Genomic DNA, 15514 nt, shown 5'->3' with positions numbered 1-15514 from the left:
AGCCTGTCCACCATCCACAAGGCACAAGTCAGACTGTGATGGAATACTCTCCATTTGCCTGGATGGGTGCAGCTCCAATAACCTTCAAGAAGCTCAACACCATCCAGGACAAAGCAGCCCGCTTGATCGGCACCCCATCAGCCACCTTAAATATTCACTCCCTCCAACACCAGCGCACAGTGGCCGCAGTGTCCGTCATCTACAAGGTGTACTGCAGCAACTCACCAAGGCTCCTTCAACAGTTACCTTCAAAATCCACAACTTCTACCACCCAGAATAAGATAAGGGCAGCAGATGTGTCACAACACCACCACCTGCAAGTTCCCCTCCAAGTCACACAACATCCTGACTTGAAACTATAGCTGTTCCTTTACTGGTGCTGGGTCAAAATCCTGTCACTCTCTCCTTCACATCACTGTCATAGAGTCATTTCCAGCACAGAAGGAGGCCGTTCAGCCCATCAAGTCCATGCCTGCTCTCCACGGAGCTGTCTATCCCACCCTTGTGGGCAGCGAATCCAGGTCATTACCACTGGCTGACTAAAAACTGCTTCCTCATATTCTCCCTGCATCTTTTGCCCAAAACCGTCAATCTGTGTCCCCTAGTCCTTGTAACATTAGCTAACGGCAAGTTTTCCATGTCTAACCTAGCTAGGCCAGTCATAATTCTGCACTATTAAAATTCCATCAATCTCCTTTGCTCTCAGGAGAGCAAAGCCAGCTTTTCAAACTTAATCTTGTTAACTAAAATCTCCCAACCCTGGAACCATTATGGTAAATCTCCACTGCACCCTCTCAAGGACCCTCACATCCTTCCTGAAGTGTGGTGACCAGAATTGCACGCAATACTCTAGTTGGGGCCTAACCAGAGCTGTATATAGATTCAGCATAACTTCCCTGCTTTTGTACTCAATGCCTCTGTTTATGAAGCCCAAGATCCCATATGCTTTACAAACCACTCTCTCAATATGTCCTGCCACCTTCAAAGATCGATGCACATGCACCCCCAGGTCCCTCTGTTCCTGCACACTCTTTAGAACTGTGCCATTAAGTATATATTACCTCTCCCCATTCTAGTAGTATTGAATTCCATCTGCCACCTGTCTGCCTACTCTGCTAGCCTATGTTCTGTTGCAGGCGGTTCATATCAACATCACTGTTTGCCACATCTCCAAGTTTGGCGTCATTGGCAAATTTTGAGATTTTACTCTGTATTCCAAGATCCAAGTAATTTATATATAGCAAAAAAGCAGTGGTCCGAGCATTGACCCTTGGGGAACACCACTGTCTACCATCCTCCAGTCTGAAAAACAACCATTTCCTATGACTCTTTTCTGTCCTTAAGCCAATTTTTTATCCAATTGGACACTGACCCTCCTATTCCACGAGCCTCAATTTTGTTAACCAGCCTTTTATGTGGTACTTTATCAAATTTTTTCTTAAAATCCATATAAACAACATCCACCACATTCCCTTCTCTATTACTTCATCAAAAAACGCAATCAGATTAGTCAAGTATAATTGGCATTTTACAAAATTTATGCTGTCTGTCCTTAATTAACTCGAACCTCTCCAGGTGTCTGTGGATATTTTCCATGATTAATTCACCACTGATGTTAAACTAACTGGCCTGTAGTTGCTAGGACTGTCCTTACACCCTTGCTTGAATAAGGGTGTCACAATCCTCTGGCACCTCCCCCATATAGGGAAGACTGGAAGATTATGACAAGCCCTTCTGCTATCTCCATCCCCACTTTCTTTAGCAAGGATGCAAGCCATCTGAACCAGGTGACTTACCTACCCTAAGCATAACTAGTTTTTTCATACCTCCTTTCTCTCAATTTTTATCCTATCCGTTGCCTCTACTCTCTCCGCTTCCACTGATATATTCCATAGTGAACACTGACACAAAGTACTCATTAAGTGTAGTTAGCCTTGCCCTGCACCTCTAAGTATATATTACCCTTTGTCCCTAATAGGCCCCACTCCACCTCTTACAACTCGCTTGCTATTTACATGCTAGATGATCTTTGGGTTTCCCTTTATGTTGACTGCCACTCTATTCTCATATTCTCTCTTCCTGTTGGTGTGCCTACACCACACGGACTGCAGCGGTTCAAGAAGGCACCACTTTCTCAAGGGCAATTAGGGACAGTCAATAAGTTCTGGCTTTGCCAGCGATGCTCACATTTCACAAATGAACAAAACAAAACCCTTCCCCCACTAACCGCAATGCTTAAAATTCTTTTTTCCTCACAGCCGGGGCCACCAACTTAACCCAAATGAATAAATCAAATTCCACCATTGACTGGGATTCCAGGATTATTAACCTGTTTTCAAGACCAGATTATGGGATTTTCTCCCAACAGAACTGTAGATTTTCCAGGTTGTCCCCTTTTACATTGACAGTCAGGTTACCCTTTGCACCCTTGCTAACACTGAACAAAAGATTCCCACGTTTGGTCCAAGCATGTTCTCTGTAGACATGTACTCTGCTGTTTCTGGTATAACAACATTCTATCTTTTTCACACTGTCTATACCCAAATGGTTTAAATCTCTGTCCATCACCATGCAATCAGGATTCCATTCATTATATATTCCTAATCACAAAGCTTTTCAGCTGACTTTATTTCTAAATTCAAAATAATTTATCTGTCCAAATGCATTAAATAATCAAAATCTTCTATAATCTTTTAATTACATCCTTCTCTACTGTTCACTGATTGCAATCTATCAATCCGACAAGTTTACAATTACCTTGGACTTTCAGTTCTGAGTACTAGCCCATATGGGACTCCATTCAGCATCTCACTACAGTTTGATATTACACTTACCTCCACTTGTCATGCAACCTTTTATTTAGTCCTACATTCTATCCGGGACCATTTTAAAAAAAAAGTTTAATTATTAAAAGTCTTACATGTGACTTCGTCAAGATCTTCGTGAAGGTCAATAAATGATATCAGTAGTTACATTGCCCACTTGGAACATTATTGAGAGCTCTGAGCCTCCAATTTCAAGAGTCCTTACATCACCCCAGATATATGATTTAACAGGTCAGGACTTGGAGTCTTGCTGGCTCAAACACCTTGATTGCTTTTAGTTGCTCTTACCATGTCACTCAGATCCACATACTGATGTAGTATTTGCATACTAATTGCATTTCCTTTCAGCTTGATTGTGGAAAGGCTGTAAAACTCCACCATTTTCGTTGCTGCTTTTGTACAGGCCATTTCCAGGTATGCCTTAAAATTAAAATAAGATGCTTTAAAGGAGGAAGGGGAAATTGATGGTAGAACAGAAAAGGTAACAGAAATCCTGAAATGTTTTATACACCAGGCCCATTTAATGTATTGCCATCATTGCACTACAGGAAAGAAAATATACTTGCCAATTTACTTTTGTTTTGGATGATATGCTTATTGTATGATCCTCTTAATTCATCCCTTCAAATTGCTCCTACATATCTATAATTACTTTCTAACTCCACCGTAACAATTCCCTTCATCAAATTAAATACCTCAATTGGATCACCCTTCAACCATCTAAACTCAATGCAATACAAGCCACATTTAATGCAGCCAGTCCTCTCAACTTTTCAACTCTGATATTCTGGAGAATCTGTGTCACCTCTCCAAGGCCAATATATCTGCCATAGTTTTGTTTACTCACTAGTCTGTATATGTCCCTTTGTAACTTGTTGCTCCCATCGTCACAATTTACTGTGCTTAATTTAGTGTCATTTGCAAATTTGAACATGATCATGGTCCTGTAGTTTTTTTTTTGGAATATGCGGTTTGCCTTTAAGACTTGCCAAGGATCAGTATTGCTTTAAGAACCAGCAAGCCTCAGGAGTTATAGAAAGGTGTATTTTTGTTGCCTTAGAAACAACCATTTGGAGATTACGATTCATGGGGTGCATTCTCATTACCATAGATACAGCCACTGGGAGAGAGTAGCGAACGATACATTTGTTACAATTCAATTTTGAACTGGCTTTTCAGTTGAAGACAGTTTGTTCTAACAGAACAGACACAGAGGACACAGCTGTGATGACAGCAAATGGAAAAAGAACTCTCAACCATTTAAACTGAAGGAAGAGAATTTTAGTCTGTTTAATTATTATCTCTCAAAATTCTAAAACATCAAGCCAAAAGAGAGGTCTCTGGTAATTTAAATTGAAGAAATGGAAGTTAGACTGTGACAATCTTTTTTCCCTCAAAAACTCTAAAGTCAGACTGATTCTGTTGAAAGTGTTTGCAAGTGATTGATTGTTGAAATTCGCTGGAGAAGGAGCAACATTCTGTGAGGACTTCAAGCAACACTGGACTGTAAATTTGCAAGGACTCTAATTTTTTCTATTTTAAATGCTGTTTATATCTTCATAGTGTTTAAGAATTTAGTTCTTTCAATCAAACAGTTAATTTGTTGATTTAAAGACACCTGGTTTGGTTAGCCTCATTCAGGGATTAATCGATGGTACAATTTGGCTGGGTCTTTCTTTAACTTGGAAAGTTTTAAATGATATGTTGGGTGATCTGTGGAGTGAGGGGATTGAATTAGCAGTGCGTTTCTCCCACTACAATCAGAATCATATATCTGGGGGCTCTGACAGGAGCGGTCGGTCATAACAACATGCAACTCTCCATTCCTTCATCCAAGTCATTGATATACATGGTGAAAAGCTCAGGCAAGATAACATGTCTGTGCAGTTCAGTGCTCATCCCACTTATCTTCCTTTCAGCCCTCAGAAAAGGGTGTATACAATAATTCCTGTAACGGAACAGCAGCACCCTCACCACTGGCATTCAGTTTTAAGTAGAAGGAGTTGTCAGTACTCATTAATTAATTCTTTTCTGACATCAAGCAATCTTCACCTTATCAGCAAAGTTACAGAAACCAAAATGAGGACAAAGGGAGGTGGAACAAAGGGACACTGGTCGTAGCAGTACTGATCAAATTAAGACAGACAAGAAAGGATGCGATTAGGAGCAGCTGAAGAAAATAAAAGCCACCTGGGCCTAGATAACAGCATGCACTTACCAAGCAGAGAGCAACACTCACCTGGTTTCTGGAGAATGTGATAACTACATTCAACACTTGTCCAAAGGGCTTTGCCAGCCTTTTCAGGTCATCCTCTTTGTATCCTCTAGCTGGAAGATTGTTAATTCGAATAACCCGACCTTTTTCATTTAAGCCAACATTCTGCAAAAGAAAAAAAGTTCACAACCAACTAGCCTATAGTAAGGGAACAACAGGGGTGGAGAAATTACAGGTATCTCATTTAGGTTAAAGGAACATTCCTCTAAATACCACACAAGATATAGTTTAAAAGAAGAATACAATATGTGCATCACCTTGATCAGCATGCGTGTCCAACAGGGAGTTCTGATGGGGATCACACCCCTTTCAGATGTCGTCTCAGCTGCCAAGAGATCCGCAACATGGTGTTTCTCAAATTTTCCCCACTTTTTAAATTACAGATTTGTTTTCTTTTGCACTTTATTTCCCCTCCTGGAATCTACCTCAGCTAATCTAAGAGGCTGGGCACCAACCAGTCCTCTGTCAGCACCATTCATAGGCCTCCAATTTTACTGTCAGATCTTGTAGCAAAGTGAAATAAAAACAAAGTGCTGGAAATACTCAGGTCAGCAGAACAGTTCTGATGAAAGGTCACAGACCTGAAATGTTAACTCTACTCTCTCCACAGATGCTGCCTGATCTGCTGAGTATTTCCAGCACTTTGTTTTTATTTCAGATTTCCAGCATCTGCAGTATTTTGCTTTTATTTTCCTGTAGCAAACTGTCTGGCTTTCACTTGACATAGCCTCATATGGTGGGGAACACTGCAAATTTTGAAGTAAGCTGTGCTCTGTGTGCTGGCATGTAACATATATACAAACTAAACTAAGTGTTACAGGTAGGAACATACACGTTCAGTTATAACCTGTGCTCACTGACCTGCATTGGCTCCTAATCCAGCAATGCCACAATTTAAAAATTCTCATCCTCAAAGCCTCCATGGCATTGCTCCTCCTAATCTCTAACCCTACAGTCCTCTGATATCTCTGCGCTTCTCCATCACCTCCAATGTGCCAGCTCAACCTTTGGCCGATTGAGGAAGAGAGTATTTGAGGATCAGTAAACTCATTGTTTACTGTGTAGCAGCCTGCCTGATCAAACCCCTGTTCTATTATCTCATGTGACTCGGCGTCAAATTTTATCTTATATCACTCCTTAGAAATACTTTGGGGCCTTTTTCTATGTTAAAGGCACTCGATGAATGGGGAACTGAACATGCAAGATTACATGCTGTATATTTTAGGCAACAATGTGTTAAAAACTAGGAAGTTAAGAGGGAAGTGGAAGTGTGCCATATACAGTAACATATGAATTTGTTTTGTTTGTTCTCAGGATATGGTGTGCTAGCAAATCTGCATTTATTGCCCTGAGAAGGCAGTGGTGCACATTCTCTTTGCTGTGATGATGCTCCCACAATGGTATTAGATAAAGTCAGTGATGCAGTGCCACTGATTCAAAGGACAACTAGAAGAATTTTGGGAGAGGTGGCACTGAGGGACATGGTGAGGTGAGTTAGATCTCTGCCAACCAAATGAGTGAATTCTCTGTTCTGAACATATATATGGGACATTATCCTGGGTTGTTGTCTCGATACAGCACATCTGGGAAAATCAATTAGGTTGGAGCGCATACCAGTGAAGGAAGCCACCCAATTTTCCAATATTCGTCATCCCGGTTATCCTGAATACTTGGATGGAGGCCGAGGAAATGCTTCTCTTAGGAATGAGTTGGGAGAGTGTGTTACATGGCTGATCTCTCCCTGCCGAAGATAAAATTGCCTTGGTGAACTTGCATCAGTTCAGAAAGGGCGTGTATATATACTGTGGGCTGGGTTTTCTGCTTTGTTTTGCCAGCGGCAAGACTAGTGTCCGGCATTGCCCACAGAAAGGGTATCTCCATTGAAAGTGTAACAATTGTGACGTGAGCACTGTAGGATCATAGTGCAAGCTGTCGCTGGGTCAAAATCCAAGTATTGCCTTCCTAACAGCACTGTTGGTGTACCTACAACCCAAGGACTGCAGCGGTTCAAGAAAGCAGCTCACAACCACCTTTTAAAGAGCAATTTGGGATGGGCAATAAATGCTGACCTAGCCAGCGACGCCCACATCTCATGAACGAATAAAAAGAATTTACTACACTAAAGGCACTATATAAATACAAGCTGTTGTAGTGGTTGTGGGGAGGAGTCCACACTATGAGTACTTTAATGTCGATTTACAGAATTGGTTTATACTATTTCCTAAAGGCGATAAATAGCAAGGTACAATAATTTCCTACACAATAGCTGTAAAAAGTGAGTGACACTAACCTCAGATTGGGACTTCTCCACAGCAGTACCTTCACCTCCTGCCACCTCTGAAACAGTAATGTATAATCAGAAAGCTAAAAATAACCAAGCTAAACAAAGGCACTGAAAGACCACAGACTTTCAAAAAGAGACATTCTACAATTCTCTAGTGTAGTATTTTGCGGCAGATTTATTACGGTATACCATTTAATTCCAAATGTTCTTGAAATATCCAATTAAAACTCAACATTGTGACAAGGAAGCAACTGATCCTCTCTGTTAAAAAGAGCTAGTGTCGAGATTCAGTGTTTGACACTAACCACTGGGACCGATCAAAACTGTTTATACATGCAGTTAAGATCTGTACTCAAGTTTGGAGAGGTAGACTATAAACCTCTCTTTCCTCCTTTAAGACACTCCTTAAAACCTATCTCTTTGACCAAGTTTTTGGTCAGCTTCCGAGTGGCTGTGTCAAATTTTGTTTGATAATGTTCCAGTGAAGCACTTTCGGATGATTTACTTGGGCTCATAAGTGGCAAGTACCATTTGTGCAACACCAGGCAATGACCATCTTAAACAAGATAGAATTTAACCATCTCCCCTTGATGTTTAATGGCATTACCATCGCTGAATTGCCCACTATCAACAGCCTTGGGGTTACCATCAACCAGAAACTGAACTGGGCAAGCCACGTAATTACTGTGGCTACAAGAGCAGGTCAGAGGCTGGGAATTATACAGTGAGTAACTCACCTCCTGCCTCCCCAAAGCCTGTCCATTGTCTACCAGGCATAAGTTAGGAGTGTGATGGAGCACTCTCCACTTGCCTGGATGGGTGCAGCTCCAACGACACTCAAGAAGCTCAACACCATCCAGGCCAAAGCAGCCCGCTTGATTGGCATCCCATCCACCTTCACACAGCAGCAGCAGTGTGTACCATCTAAAAGATGCACTGCAGCAACTCACCAAGGTTCCTTCGACAGCACCTTCCAAACCCGCAACCTCTACCACCGAGAAGAAATAGGGTAGCAGATGCATGGGAACACTACCACCTGCAAGATCCCCTCCAAGTCACACACCATCCTGACTTGGAACTATATTGCTGTTCCTTCACTGTCGCTGGGTCAAAATCCTGGAACTCCCTTCCTAACTGCACTGCTGGTGTACCTACATCCCAAGAACTGCAGCGGTTCAAGAAGGCAGCTCACCACCACCTTCTCAAGGGCAATTCAGGATGGGCAATAAATGCTGGCCAAGCCAGCGATGCTTACATCCTGTTCACGAATTAAAAAATTTCTTCTCTTCTTATTAGGTAGTCCCTCGGGAATGAGGATGACTTTCTCTCACTGGCTGTGGGACCTTAGGTGACTGAATAGTTCAATTCTGGACCCGCACACTCAGCCACAGGTAGAGCAAGTGGTGTTTGATGAGGCAAGTGGATCGGATGCTCATATTTCCGAATGCTCCTTCCACACTTTGTGCTTGGTCGCTGCCTGGCCATGACGACGTTGTTCGAACTGGCTGGCACCTCCGCGGATGCTTCTTCTCCATTTTGGGCAGTCTTGGCCAACAGATTCCCACGAATCAGTGGAGATGTCACATTATTTCAGGAAGGCTTTAAGGACATCCTTGTAGCGTCTCCGCTGCCCTCTGGTAACCTCTTGCCGTGACAGAGCTCAGGGTAGAGAGCTTGTTTACTACAATAAAGGCACTATACAAATACAAGCTGTTCTTGTAATGGTTGCGGGAACGAGTCTACACTGAGTATTTTAATGTCCTGGGCAGCCTGTGGGACCAGCTCACATTAAATTAGGCCCCAAAAATGAAATGTGACAGCTTGCTGCTGAGTATCAGATGATAAACCAAGTATTATGCAGGAATGGGCAGCTCCACCGATAGAGGATGATGCAATGTATGAAAATAAGCGCTCCGCATTGTCTGTAATGGTCGGGAAAATGCCTATCTGATCACTGCTGCTCATGAGAAAAGATAATAAATACAACAACGTAACCAAGTTAATAGTATAATTGGAAGGGATTGAGAAGGACAAAATGCATTTTAGCTGTTTGCATGTATCTTTGTTTCGCTACAATTAATTGGTTATACGACATACCTTAGTTTCACTGGAATGGATTAGGTATGCTACCACGTGCTTTATTGAAAATATACATAAAATGTAATGATCAAAGTAAAACATGGTATTTAAGTGTGAGCAGGTCACTGTCCTGGAATCGTGAAGTATGGTGTCTCAATAAAGACCTGATCCTATATTGTTACACCTATGCGATGTGTGGTCTGTGGTTTAAAGTAGAGACAAATTCAATTGTGAAAGCAGTCCACTAGCAGTCAAGGACTGATATGGTTTAAGTGGAATATAGCTAACCAAGAGTGCCCAATGCTGAGTGAAACTCAATCTACTCTGCTCCAAAAATGTAACTCAGTGCTAGTTTCATTTCCCACACCTGCTACTCTTATGGCCTCGAGATTGAATGTAGGCCAACTGGAACTGAATAACGGGGGAAGTATTCTTGGTGGACTCAATCCCACTTGCAACTAGGCTGAAACTGCATCAAACTCAATCTTAATTAGGAATCACACCTCATCAATCTGAGCTGAATTCAAAAGCAACTTTTGAGTATTAAACGATCTCCCTGAAAACTATGTTTAAGCAATTAAAAGATTTTATTAAATCTCTCTCAGAGCAGTAACTTACTTGTATCAGCTGAAGGGGGGGTAGCTTCTGAAGCACCCTGAGCCCCACCACTGGTCACTGGAGCATTTAGATCCTTCCTGAATGGGAAAAAGGAAAAAGAAATACAGAAACAATGATGCACAAGACATTGGTAGGCAACAGACATCTAACCAGACCCCAAAGAGTTACATCCAAGTTAATGATTTCCAGATGCTGACCAACACTGAACATTTGCAGTGCTGCCACTGTGATCTTCAAGGCGAGAGGGAGCAAAGAGAGAAAAAGACAATGGCCCAGATTTTGTGGTGTCCATAACGGAGACCAGCTCAGCATTGCCGGTGATGAACTTCGGAGCAGTTCAGCAACTTCAGAAGTGCGGCATAGGAACATAGGTACATAGTAAATAGGAGCAGAAGGCGCCCATTCGTCCCCTCGAGCCTGCTCTGCTGTTCAACTAGATCATGACTGATCTTTTACCTCGACACCATTTTCCATCACTATCCGCATATCCCTTGATATTGTTAATATCTAGAAATCTATTGATCTCTGTCTTGAATATGCTCAATGACTGAGCCTCCATAGCACTTTGGGGTAGAGAATTCCACAGATTCACCACCCTCTGAGTGAAGAAATTCCTCCTCATCTCAGTCTTAAATGGCCTATTCTGAGACTGTCCCCTGGTTCAAGACCCCAAAGCCAGGGGAAACATCCTTCCTGCATCAACCTTGTCGAGTCTAGCAAGAATTTTGTATGCTTCAATGAGATCACCTCTCATTCTTCTAAACTCTACAGAATATAGGCCCAGTCTCCTCAACCGCTCCCAAGACAATCCCACCATCCCAGGAATCAGCCTGGTGAACCTTCGTTGCACTCCCTCTATGGCAAGTATATGCTTCCTTAGGTACAGAGACCAAAACTGTACATAATACTCCAGGTCCAGTCTCAAGGCCAATACAATTGCAAGACTTCTTTACTCCTGTAAAAAATTCTGGAATGAGTGGGTTGTCTTATGAGGAAAGGTTGAACAGGCTGGGCTTGTATCCGCTGGAGGTTAGAAGAATAAGAGGCGACTTGATTTAAACATATAAGATCCTGAGGGGTCTTGACAGGGTGGATGTGGAAAGGATGTTTTCTCTTGAGAGAGAATCTAGAACTAGGGGTCACTGTTTAAAAATAAGGTGTCGCCCATTAAAGACAGAGATGAGAATAATTTTTTTCTCTGAGGGTCGTGAGTCTTTGGAACTCTCTTCCTCAAAATGTGGTGAAAGCAGAGTCTGAATATTTTTAAGGCAGAGGTAGATAGATTCTTGATAAGCAAGGGGGTGAAAGGTTATCAGGGGTAGGCAGGAATGTGGAATTGATGTTACAATCAGATCAGCCATGATCTTGTTGAAAGGCGGAGCAGGCTCAAGGGGCCGAGTGGTCTACGCCTGCTCCTAATTCATATTTCTGTTTTTCCTACCAAACTAGATAACCTCACATTTTTCCACATTATATTCAATCAGCCATGTTCTTGCTCACTCACCTGGCTTGTCTAAATCCACCTGAAGCATCTTTGCATCCTCCTAACAACCTCACATTTCCACCTAGTTTTGCGTCATCATCAAACTTGGAAATATTACATTTGGTCCCCACATCCAAATCATTGATATAGACTGTGACCAGCTGGTGCCAAAACACTGATCCTTGCAGTACCCCACTAGTCACAGCCTGCCAACCTGAGAATGACCTGTTTATTCCGACTGTTTTCTGACCATTAACCAATTCTCAATGCATGCCAGTATATTACCCACAATCCCATGTGTTCTAATTTTGCTTACTAATATCCTGTGTAGGACCTTATTGAAAGCTTCTGAAAATCCAAATACACCACATCCACTGGTTCCCCCTTACCTATTGTTAGTTACATTCTCAAAAAACTAACAGGTTTGTTAAACACGATTTCCCTTTCATAAATCCATATTGACTCTGTCCAATCCTACCAGTATTTTCTAACTGTCCAGTTATCACATGATTTTATAATAGATTCTAACACCTTACCTACAATTGATGTCAGGCTAACAGGTCTGTAGTTCCCCTTTTTCTCTCTACCTCCTTTCTTAAATAGAGGGGTTACATTTGCTACCTTCCAATCTTCAGGAACCCTTCTAGAATTTTGGAAGATGATCACCAATGCATCCACTATCTCTACAGCCACCTCCTTCAACACTCTGAGATGTAGATCAGGTCCAGGGGATTTATCAGCTTTCAATCCGATTAATTTCTCCAGTACTACCTTTTTACTAATACGAATTTCGTTCAGGTCTTCATTTCCGTAAGTCCCTTGGTTCTTTAGTATTTCTGGCAGGATTTTTGTATCTTCCTCCGTGAAGACAGACACAAAGTATTTGTTTAGTTTCTCTGTCATTTCCTTAATCCCTATTATAAATTCCCCTATCTCTGGCTGTAATGGGCTCACATTTGACTTTGCTAATATTTTCCTTTTTATGTACCTATAGAAGCTTTTACAGTCTGTTTTTATGATTGGCGCTAGTGTACTTTCATATTCGATTATCTCTATCAGTTTCTTGCTCTTCCTTTGCTGAGTTCTAAATGCTCCCAATCCTCAGGCTTACTACTTTTTTGGGCAACTTTATAAGCCTCTTCCTTTGATCTAATACAATCTTTAACTTCTCTTGTTAGCCATGGTTGGATCACCTTTCCTGTTGGGTTTTGTGCCTCTTAGGAATGTAAATTTGTTGCAAACCACGTATTAATTCTTTGAATGCTAGCCATTGCGTTTACTGTCATACCTTTTAATGTAGTTTCCCAGTCCACCACAGCCAATTTGCCCCTCAAACTTTGTAGTTTCCTTTATTTAGATTAAAGACCCTAGTTCCAGATTGAACTACATCACTTTCAAACTTACTGTAAAATTCGATATTATGGTCACTCTTCCCTATAGGCTCCTTTACAAGATTAATTAGCCCTTTCTTACTGCACAATACCAGATCTAAAACAGCCCGTTCTCTAATTAGTTCCTCAGCATACTGTTCTAGAAAAGCATCTCATATACATCCCTGGAATTCGTCCTCCACAGCATTAGTGCTAATTAGGTTTACTCAGTCTATATGCAGATGTGAAGGCCCCATGATTACTCTATTATATGTACCTCTAATTTCCTGATTCATACCATGCCCTACATTACCACTTCTGTTTGGTGGCCTATAAACAACTCCCACCAATGTATGCTGTCCCTTGCTGTTTCTTAGCTCCACCCAAATGCATTCTACATCTTGATCTTCCGATCTTAGATCCTCTCTCACTAATGTACTGAGCTCATCCTTTATTAACAGTGCTATCCCACCTCCTTTTCCTTTTTGCTTATCCCGCCTAAATGTCAAATAACCTTGAACATTCAGTTCCCAGCTTTGGTTACCCTGCAGCCATGTCTCCGTAATTGCAATTAGATCATACCTGTTTCCTTCTATTTTTGCTGTCAATTCATCTACCTTGTTGTGAATGCTGTGTGCCTTCAGATAGATTGCCTTTAGTTCTGTCTTTGTATTATCTTCACAACCTCTAGTCTTATCTGCTGACGCACTCGAATTTGTATGCTCTGTCCCAACCCGGGACACTCAGACTATCAATTCCCCTATTGCTACCTAACTCTCTTGCCTTCTCCTCGCTCTTTAAATTATCACATCTTCCCTCGCTTGCTGCCTCACCCCCATTATTTAGTTAAAAGCCCTCTCTACTGTCTGCCCTAATTATACAACTCACCAGAACACTGGTCCCAGCACCTTGGCACCGGGCAGGCAACACAGCCTTCTAAACTTTCACTCTTGGCCACAGAGTACAGTGTCTATCACCGTGACTATACTAACTCCTACTACCACTACATTCTGGTGGATCCCCTTAGCTGCCTCACTCGTAGTCACTCTCCTGGTCTAATTAGTAAGTTTGCGGATGACACAAAGGTTGGTGGAGTTGCCGATAGTGATGAGGATTGTCAGAGGATACAGCAGGATATAGATCGGTTGGAGACTTGGACGGAGAAATGGCAGATGGAGTTTAATCCAGACAAATGTGAGGTAATGCATTTTGGAAGGTCTAATGCAGGTGGGAAGTATAAAATAAATGGCAGAACCCTTAGGAGTATCGACAGGCAGAGAGATCTGGACATACAGGTCCACAGGTCGCTGAAAGTGGCAACGCAGGTGGATAAGGTAGTCAAGAAGGCATACGGCATACTTGCCTTCATCGGTCGGGGCATAGAGTATAAAAATTGGCAAGTCATGCTGCAGCTGTACAGAAATTTAGTTAGGCCACACTTAGAATATTGCATGCAATTCTGGTCGCCATACTACCAGAAGGACGTGGAGGCTTTGGAGAGGGTACAGAAGAGGTTTACCAGGATGTTGCCTGGTCTGGACGGCATTAGCTATGAGGAGAGGTTGGATAAACCCGGATTGTTTTCACTGGAACGACGGAGGTGGAGGGGCAACATGATACAGGTTTACAAAGTTATGAGCGGCATGGACAGAGTGGATAGTCAGAAGCTTTTTCCCAGGGTGGAAGAGTCAGTTACTAGGGGACATAGGTTTAAGGTGCGAGGGGCAAAGTTTAGAGGGGATGTGCGAGGCAAGTTCTTTACACAGAGGGTGGTGAGTGCCTGGAACTTGCTGCCGGGGGAGGTGGTGGAAGCAGGTACGATAGCGACGTTTAAGAGGCATCTTGACAAATACATGAATAGGATGGGAATAGAGGGATACAGTCCCGGAAGTGCAGAAGGTTTTAGTTTAGGCAGGCATCAAGATCGGCACAGGCTTGGAGGGCCGAATGGCCTGTTCCTGTGCTGTACTGTTCTTTGTACATTCCTATTTATTACCCCCGCTCGATAGGCTTCCTGTACCATGGTCAGTTTGCTCCGTCCTGCAGCCCTCGCTCTCCTCCATACAAGCTCAAAGAACCTCAAACCCGTTGGACAACTGCAAGGGCTAAGGGCTGCTTTATTTATTCCTTCTCGATCCCCTTACCTGCCTCACTCATAGTCACTCTCCTGTTCCTGACCACTGACCAAATCAGAAGATGCTATCTTAAGGGGTGTGATTGCCTTCTAGAACAAAGTGGCCAGGTAACTTTACCCCCTCCCTGATGCATCGCAGTGTCTGTAGCTCGACCTCCAGCTCACTGACTGAGCCGAAGCTCCTCAATCCTTTTATAAAGTGATGCACATTAAAGCATTTATAAAGTCTGAAATCATGTTAAAAGTTATAGATTTTACTTAACAAGATTTAACAGATCTTTTAAAAGTTTTCATGTTGACCTTTTAACTTGTGAGAGGGACCTGGTCGTTTGTGAGGACAGCGTGAAACAGGCTGATATGCTCGAACAGGTTCATGTTAAGGAGGAGGATGTGCTGGAAATTTTGAAAGACATGAGGACAGATAATTCCCTGGGGTCAGACGGGAT

General features: G+C 42.4%; 1 protein-coding gene across 1 annotated transcript in view; it reads right to left on the bottom strand.

The window, feature by feature from the left end:
• LOC137377669 (zinc finger protein 638-like) overlaps nucleotides 1-15514 on the bottom strand; it is a 172880-nt gene that overhangs the window by 62205 nt on the left and 95161 nt on the right. The window contains exons 16-19 of the mRNA XM_068047574.1: nucleotides 10082-10158; nucleotides 7391-7437; nucleotides 5065-5205; nucleotides 3114-3245 (exon numbers count right to left, since the gene is read on the bottom strand). Of these exons, the coding sequence (XP_067903675.1) occupies nucleotides 3114-3245; nucleotides 5065-5205; nucleotides 7391-7437; nucleotides 10082-10158 (397 nt within the window). The remainder of the gene's footprint in view (nucleotides 1-3113; nucleotides 3246-5064; nucleotides 5206-7390; nucleotides 7438-10081; nucleotides 10159-15514) is intronic.

Source organism: Heterodontus francisci, chromosome 1 (assembly GCF_036365525.1).
Source record: "Heterodontus francisci isolate sHetFra1 chromosome 1, sHetFra1.hap1, whole genome shotgun sequence".
NCBI classification, from domain to species: domain Eukaryota; kingdom Metazoa; phylum Chordata; class Chondrichthyes; order Heterodontiformes; family Heterodontidae; genus Heterodontus; species Heterodontus francisci.
This window is presented reverse-complemented; position numbering and strand designations above follow the sequence as displayed.